At 43.1% G+C, this 9008-nt stretch overlaps 1 protein-coding gene across 1 annotated transcript in view; it reads left to right on the forward strand.

The window, feature by feature from the left end:
- Positions 1 to 8876, forward strand: part of LOC130905745 (MAM domain-containing protein 2-like) — a 43666-nt gene extending 34790 nt beyond the window's left edge. The window contains exon 16 of the mRNA XM_057819385.1: positions 8582 to 8876. Within this exon, the coding sequence (XP_057675368.1) occupies positions 8582 to 8628 (47 nt within the window). The 3' untranslated portion in view covers positions 8629 to 8876. The remainder of the gene's footprint in view (positions 1 to 8581) is intronic.
- Positions 8877 to 9008: the final 132 nt, after the last annotated feature.

Here is a 9008-nt window from a genome sequence, read left to right on the forward strand (position 1 = left end):
AGAATACACAATATTCTAATTTTTTGAGACAGTCCTGTGTATATATACAGGACTGTCTCAGGAAATTAGAATACACAATATTCTAATTTCCTGACTGTCTCAAAAAATTAGAATATTGTGTATTCTAATTTTCTGAGACAGTCCAGTATATATATACAGTGGGGCAAATAAGTATTTAGTCAACCACTAATTGTGCAAGTTCTCCCAATTGAAAGTAATAGAGAGGCCTGTAATTCTTAACATGGTTAAACCTCAACCATGAGAGGCAGAATGTGGGGGAAAAAAAACAAAATCACTTTGTTTGATTTTTAAAGAACTTATTTGCAAATCATGGTGGAAAATAAGTATTTCGTCAATAGCAAAAGTTCATCTCAATACTTTGTTATGTACCCTTTGTTGGCAATAATGGAGGCCAAACGTTTTCTGTAACTCTTCACAAGCTTTTCATACACTGTTGCAGGTATTTTGGCCCATTCCTCCATGCAGATCTCCTCTAGAGCAGTGATGTTTTGGGGCTGTCGTTGGGCAACACGGACTTTCAACTCCCTCCGTAGATTTTCTATGGGGTTGAGACCTGGAGACTGGCAGTGCAGGATTTGAGTCCCTGGCAACACATTGTGTTACTGATAGTAGCCTTTGTTACTGTGGTCCCAGCTCTCTGTAGGTCATTCACTAGGTCCCCCCGTGTGGTTCTGGTATTTTTGCTCCCCGTTCTTGTTATCATTTTGACGCCACGGGGTGAGATCTTGCATGGAGCCCCTAGATCGAGGGAGATTATCAGTGGTCTTGTATGTCTTCTAATCTGTTTTCTAATAATTGCTCCCACAGTTGATTTCTTTACACTAAGCGTTTTGCCTATTGCAGATTCAGTCTTCCCAGCCTTCCCAGCCTGGTGCAGGTCTACAATTTTGTTCGACATCCCACCCGGGCGGTATGGTCTCCCCTTTCAAGCTCAGGTTCTCTACCAGAGGCCTGGGAGCTTGAGGGTTCTGCACAGGATCTTAGCTGTCCCTAGGATTGCGCTCTTCTGAGCAGAGATGTCGGACGTTGTTCCTGGTATCTGTTGGAGCCATGCACCCAGCTTGGGGCTTACTGTCCCTAGTGTCCCGATCACTACTGGCACCACTGTTGCCTTCACTCCCCACATTTTCTCCAACTCTTCCTTCAAACCTCGATATTCCTCCAGCTTTTCGTGTTCTTTTTTCCTGATGTTGCTATCGCTCGGGATTGCTACATCTATCAATACTGCTGTCTTCTGATGTTTTTCCACCACCACTATGTCAGGCTGGTTGGCTATCACCAGTTTCTGTCTGGATCTGGAAGTCCCACAGGATCTTGGCTCGGTTGTTTTCGACCACCTTTGGAGATGTCGCCCACCTTGACTCCGGGGTCTCCAGTCCGTACTCGGCACAGATGTTCCTGTACACTATGCCTGCTACCTGGTTATGTCGTTCCATGTATGCCTTGCCTGCCAGCATCTTACAACCTGCTGTGATGTGCTGGACTGTCTCAGGGGCCTCTTTGCATAGCCTGCACCTGGGGTCCTGTCTGGTGTGATAGACCCCCACTTCTATTGATCTTGTGTTTAGGGCCTGTTCTTGTGCTGCCATGATCAGTGCCTCCGTGCTGTCTTTCAGTCCGGCCTTTTCCAGCCACTGGTATGATTTTCCCATGTCAGCTACCCCTTCAATTTGTCGGTCGTACATACCATGCAGGGGCTTGTCCTTCCATGATACCTCCTCAAGGTCCTCCTCCTTACTGGACTTCTGCTGCCTGAGGCAGGTCATCACTGGGGGCCATTTTCCTGATTTACTCTTGGAGGGATGTAGTTTCTTCCTGGATAGTGGCTCTGATGCTCACTAGTCCTCGGCCTCCCTCTTTCCGCTGTGTATAGAGCCTCAGGAAGCTGGACTTAGGGTGAAACCCTCCGTGCATTGTAGGAGCTTCCTTGTCTTGATGTCGGTAGCCTGCATCTCTTCCAGCGGCCAGGATACGATGCCGGCAGGGTATCTGATTACTGGTGGGGCATAGCTGTTAATGGCCTGGATCTTATTCTTGCCGTTCAGCTGACTCTTGAGGACCTACCTCACCCTCTGTAAGTATTTGGTTGTGGGCAGACCTCCTAGTTGCTTCCTCATGGTTCCCATTTGCCTGTGGGATCCCCAGGTATTTGTAGCTGTCCTGCACATCAGTTATGTTGCCTTCAGGTAGTTCAGCCCCTTCAGTTGAGAGCACCTTCCCTCTTCTGGATACCATTCGCCCACACTTATCTAGTCCGAATGACATCCCAATGTCATTGCTGTATATTCTCGTGAGGTGAATCAGGGAGTCGATGCCACGCTCGTTCTTGGCATACAGCTTGATATCATCCATGTAGAGGAGGTGACTGATGGTTGTTCCACTTCAGAACCGGTACCCATAACCACTCTTGGTGATGATCTGGCTGAGGGGGTTTAGGCCTATGCAGAACAAGAGGGGTGACAGACCATCTCCTTGGTAGATACCGCATTTGATGCTCACATGTGCACATGGGCTTCTAGAGTTGTCTTCCACAGCCCTATTGAGTTCTGGAGGAAGGTCCTTAGTGGCCTGTTGATGTTATACAGCTTCAAGCATTCCAGTATCCATGTGTGTGGCATTGAGTCATAGGTTTTCTTGTAGTTGATCCAGGCAGTGCACAGGTTGGTGCTCCTTGCCTTTCAGTCTCTGGCGACTGCCTTGCCCACCAGCAGTTGGTGCTTGGCTGTGCCCTGCGCATGTATTGATCCATGTGCCTGCTCATTTTAGCCGCTATGATGCCTGATAGGAGCTTCCATGTTGTGCTGAGGCAGGTGATAGGCCTGTAGTTGGATGGTACTGTGCCCTTCTGGGGGTCCTTCATGATGAGGACTGTCCGACCTTGGGTTATCCACTCTGGGTGGGTCCCTGACTTCAGCAGCTGGTTTATTTGTGCTGCTAGGCGTTCATGGAGTGCAGTTATCTTCTTAAGCCAGTAGGCATGAATTTTGTCGGGCCCTGGAGCTGTCCAGTTCTTCATTTTGGACAGTCTTGTCTGGATGTCTGCTGTTGTGATGACTACTGGGTCTTGTTCTGGGATGTTGCGATGTTCTGACTGCAGGTCTGCCAGCCATTGGGCGTTAGTGTCTTGAGACGCCTCTTTTTCCCATATACTCTTCCAGTATCATTCAGTCTCAGCCCTGGGTGGATCTGCTGTGGTCTTGCTACCCTGCCACTGAGACTAGACTTTAGCTGGAATATTGGAGAACATAGTGCTTATTCTCCTGGCCTCCACTTCTCTTGTGTACCGCTTTAGCTAGCTAGGGCTGTGAGCCTTTGCTTAGCAGTCTTCAGTGCCTCAGCTGTGAACAGCTTGCTATATTTCTTGGGCAGTTCTTTCTTAGGTTTCACGCCTTTGCTCAGCTCTGTTAGGAGGCTAACTTCTCTCCGTGTTGCCAAGATTTTTGCCTCTAGCCTTTCAAAAGTTTATCAGGACATTTTGCAGGAAAACCTGAGGCCGTCTGCAGCTAAAAATAAGCTGGATGCTGCAACAAGACAATGGTCCAAAACACAGAAGTATATCAACTTCAGAATGGTTTCAGAAGAAAGTGCACATTCTGGAGTGGCAAGGTCCAAGTCCAAACTTGAACCCCATTGAGATGCTGTGGCATGACCTAAAGACAGCGATTCATGCCAGACATCCCAGGAATCTGACTGAACTACAGCAGTTTTGTACAGAAGAATGGGCCAAGATTAGTCCTGATCGATGTGCCAGACTGATCTGCAGCTACAAAAAGCGTCTGGTTGAAGTTATTGGTGCCAAAAGGGGGGGCAGAAAATAATAAATGTAATGGTTCACTTATTCACCCCCCTTTCTGTCATTATTTACATACTATCCTCAATAAAATATGAACACCTATAAATGTTTGGGTGGTTTTAGTTAAAGCAGACACTGTATTTACATCTGTGTGATTTTTTTCAAAGATCAGATCACATTTTATGGTGATTTTATGCAGAAAAGTGAGAAATTCCAAAAGGTTCAGAAACATTTTCATACCACTGTATCAGGTAGTCCCCGGGTTATGACGTACCAGACTTGCGTGATTTCGACTTTATGATGTCGGAGTCTCATCCGCCATTTGGTTTCCAGTATTTTTTGTTTTGTTTTAGTTGACTTTTGTTTTGTGATGCATGCTTTTTTTAGCGCAGGAAGCATAGAGCAGATAGTACTTCCCACTCACGAGTAAGAGCGCATGTTCACACAAAGAACGTATCTACGCACACAAGAAGGAGCGCACGCGCACACACGAGGAAGAGCGCATTTTCTCCCATAAAGAAGTCGCACAGCCGAGTGAGAGAGAGGTGATTGATTACAGTTGCAAGCCTGCACGCACAGAAAATGCTTGTGATTCGTGAAGCATCCACAGAGGCAACATCTGTATATAACACCTTTTGTACTGTTTATGGTGCGTTCTCAATTGTGGTCAAATACTTGGGACGAGTGATTATTTTTGATGATGTGCGGATGATACATGCTAATCATTTGTGTGGATTGTTATTAATGTATTTACAGCTAGTTATAAGCGCAAAATTGAATTGCTATTATTAAAGATGAAACTGATTTAATTGCATGTTTTTAGTTTCAGTTGGCAAGTTGTGATGTCATGAGCAGCTGAATAAAGTTGGCAAACCACACGGAGGTCTGCTATTGTTATTTCGGAGCTTAGCTCGCTGTCTAGCTAGGACTCGCCTCTTGGCGAGGACATGACAATGACGTATAATGCATGTTTTTGGACAGTTATTTTGAGATTAAGGAAGTAATTATGGGGACTTAAAGGGTTAATTCTGACTTACGCGGAAATTCGAGTGACGTCGCCAGTGTAGGAACAGAACTTGTTCGTAACCCGGGGACTATCAGTTTTAAATATATTGAGTAATGAAACAAATATATATAAACACACATATACAAACACACGATTGTAATTACTACCTTGCCCAAACTTAAATACCAAATGTTAATATTGTGGCATACATGACCTTAATTGTGGTGTCCATGTATGTGGACACAAGGATTTTATGGGGTTGTTTTTTTTCTGTAAATTACTATATGCATATACTGTATATCAGGGGTGCTCATACTTTTTTGCTCCAAGAGCTACATTTCAAGGAGACAACCTCACACAATCTACCTTAATACCACGGGGCTGCTGCATAACCCAAAAAAGTTGCTCACACAACGTAACTACGTATGTTATGATTGCCAACAGTCCCGGATTCCAATTGGAACTTCCTATATTCCAGGATGTCCCGCGCACTCTCTGACTGTTGGCAACCTTAACGTATGCACATATATTTTTTTTTTATGCTGAAAGCTACCCACACTAGCGTTGCGATTGACTGGCCGATTGCGATCGACGTAATGAGCACCCCTGCTGTATATATCCACACATACACAGTTGTCTTAAAAGTTATTCAACCCCCACTGCCTTAGTGTGATGTATACATTGAGGAGCAGAAGTATTTGCACCCCTTGTGATTTTGCAAGTTCACCCACTTAGAAAATAGGTAAGAGTTCTGAAATTTCAATCATAAATGCATTTCCACTCATAGAGACATAATCTAAAAAATAAATCCGGAACTCACATTGTATGATTTTTCAAACAATTTGTAATTTACTGGGGTTCATAAGTATTTGTAACCCTGAGAAAATCAGTGCTAATATTTAGTGAAGAAGCCTTTGTTTGCAATTACAGAGGTAAGGCGCTTTCTGTAGTTCACCAGGTTTTCACATATGCAAACGGAGATTTCGGCTCATTCCTTTACACAAATCTTCTCTAGATCTGTTGAGAAAGACGAAGTTTCAGCTCCATTTAAAGATTTTCTATTGGATCGAGGTCTGGAGACTAGCTACAGAACCTTGATATGCTTTTTACGCAGCCACTCCTTGGTCAGCTTGGCTGCATGCTTTGGATAGTTTTCATGTTGGAACATCCAGCCACGACTCATCTTCAAAGGAAGGAAGTTGTGGCTCAAAATCTGATGATACATTTCACCATTCATCCTCTGATTTATACAGTACAGTCGTGCTGTCCCTTTTGCCGAAAAGCAGGCCCAAAGCATGAGGTTTCCACCCCCATACTTTACAGTGAAGATGGTGTTCTTGGGATTGTACTCATCCTTTTTCTTCCACACATGACGAGTAACGTTTGCACCAAAAAGTTGTACTTTGGTCTCCACTGACCACATGACTTTCTCCCATGACCCTTCTGCATCATTAAGATGGTCCCTGGCCAATTTCAGACGGGCCTTCACATGTACTGGCTTCAACAGGGGAACGAACCTTCTGAGAAATGCATGATTTTGCACCGTAGTGTTCTACTGAGAGTAGCCTTTGAAACTCTGCATCCAGCTCCTGCCGTGTAGTTCTAAGCTGAGCCTTTACTTTTCTCATCATGAGTGATGCCCCACGAGGAGAGATTTTAAATGGACCCCCAGTCCGAGGTAGATTATCAGTCACATTTAGCCTTTTCCATTTTCTAACAATTGCTGCAGCTGTTGATTTATTCTCACTAAGCTGCTTTCCAAATTGTCACATAGCCTTTTCCAGCTTTGTGGAGCTCAGCAATTTTTTCTCTGGTGTCGTTCAGAAACTATCTGGTCTCGCCCATGGTAGCAGTTGGACTGACTGACTGTGGGGTGCACAGGTGACAATAAAGAGCTCAAATGGGTGGTGAGTGGGTGTTTAGTCGGGGTAAAGGTGGACTTTTTTTAAGGTAGATTGACAACTCTGAGTAGTGCCGATACCTTGGAACCCCAGTAAATTACAAATAAATTATTGAAAAATCTTACAATGAGAGTTAGATTTTTTTAATATAGATTGTCTCTATAAGTGGAAATGCATCTATGATTGAAATTTCTGGCCTTTACCTATTTTCTAAGTGTGTTGTTGCAAAATCACAAGGGGTGCAAATACAGTGGGGCAAATAAGTATTTAGTCAACCACTAATTGTGCAAGTTCTCCCACTTGAAAATATTAGAGAGGCCTGTAATTGTCAACATGGTTAAACCTCAACCATGAAAGACAGAATGTGGGGGAAAAAAACAGAAAATCACATTGATTTTTAAAGAAATTATTTGCAAATCATGGTGGAAAATAAGTATTTGGTCAATACCAAAAGTTCATCTCAATACTTCGTTATGTACCCTCTGTTGGCAATAATGGAGGCCAAATGTTTTCTGTAACTCTTCACAAGCTTTTCATACACTGTCGCTGGTATTTTGGCCCATTCCTCCATTGAGATCTCCTCTAGAGCAGTGATGTTTTGGGGCTGTCGTTGGGCAACGCAGACTTTTCGGACTTTTGTTTCTACCAAAAAGTTCTATTTTGGTTTCATCTGACCATAACACATTCTCCCAGTCCTCTTGTGGATCATCAAAATGCTCTCTAGCGAACCGCAGACAGGCCTGGACGTGTACTTTCTTCAGCAGGGGGACACGTCTGGCAGTGCAGGATTTGAGTCCCTGGCGACGCGTGGTGTTACTGATAGTAGCCTTTGTTACTGTGGTCCCAGCTCTCTGTAGGTCATTCACTAGGTCCCCCCCATGTGGTTCTGGGATTTTTGCTCCCCGTTCTTGTTATCATTTTGATGCCACGGGGTGAGGAGGGAGTTGAAAGTCCGTGTTGCCCAACGACAGCCCCAAAACATCACTGCTCTAGAGACCTGCATGGAGGAATGGGCCAAAATACCAGCAACAGTGTATGAAAAGCTTGTGAAGAGTTACAGAAAACATTTGGCCTACGTTATTGCCAACAAAGGGTACATGGCAAAGTATTGAGATGAACTTTTGGTATAGCCCAAATACCTATTTTCCACCATGATTTGCAAATAAATTCTTTAAAAATCAAACAATGTGATTTTCTGTTTTTTTTCCCCCACATTCTGTCTCTCATGGTTGAGGTTTACCCATGTTGACAATTGCAGGCTTCTCTATTTTCAAGAGGGAGAACTTGCAAAATTAGTGGTGGACTAAATACTTATTTGACCCACTGTACTTCTGCTCCTCACTGTATACTATATATATTTTATTATCGAATTAATTGTAAAGTTGACATTTGCAGTTGTCTATATTACGCTTAAGTCCTTATTTGATATGGTTTTCAAAAGACTTGCTTACAGCACTACATGACTTTGGGGTTGAATAATTTTAAACAACTTTAAATGACTCGCAGTTTCTAAACGAGTCGAAACTCATAAAACTTCAATTTGATGTAGTGAACATAATTTAATGAAATGGAAAAAAATATATAGAAATGTGGACCAAATCATTGCCAGTGCTGTATTAAAACTGGACTCAGGAGGAATGGGAAAAGATTATCTGGTCCAAGTCCAGACTCGGTTGAGGGGACACAATGGCCAGTGTGTGCTGTGTGGAAAGCTAAATGTAGTCCAATAAAATATTTTGAAAACACGTTTTTTTTGGCTGGTTGTGTATTTGCTAAATATGGTGCAAGTCCTGTTTTTGATCTGAAAGTACAGGAAGTAACATCTGGTGCAGCTTCATGATGTCTTTGTCCTCTTTGCAGCAAAAGAGACTAAGGCCCCCGTGGCGACATCCAACGAGATCGAGTAGAAGGAAAACAGCAGTACATTATCAGGCAGGATGCATGTTTTTTTTTTTTTGGCTCACTCTGAAGTTCAATTTCACTCACAGCTTTTTTTTTAATGCAAAAACTTGGTCACATTCCTTGAGGTCTATTTTCATAGAGCATCACCCTTTGCACTGTAACAACAGAGTGTTAACGCTGTATTTTTCTTCACATTTATATGCATTAGATTAATGCTCATTGCGCAAATAAAGCTACGGAGTTGTGATTCTGATGAGTTTCGTTTCCTTTTTTTTTTTTTTTATAAATCTCATCCAACAAAACTGAACTATTGTGAGCAAATGTTTTACTTGTTGTCTAAAACTATTTGTAATTAAATCAGATTTTAAAAAATCAAAGTGAGTAC

This window comes from Corythoichthys intestinalis, chromosome 17 (assembly GCF_030265065.1).
Source record: "Corythoichthys intestinalis isolate RoL2023-P3 chromosome 17, ASM3026506v1, whole genome shotgun sequence".
Classification (NCBI taxonomy): domain Eukaryota; kingdom Metazoa; phylum Chordata; class Actinopteri; order Syngnathiformes; family Syngnathidae; genus Corythoichthys; species Corythoichthys intestinalis.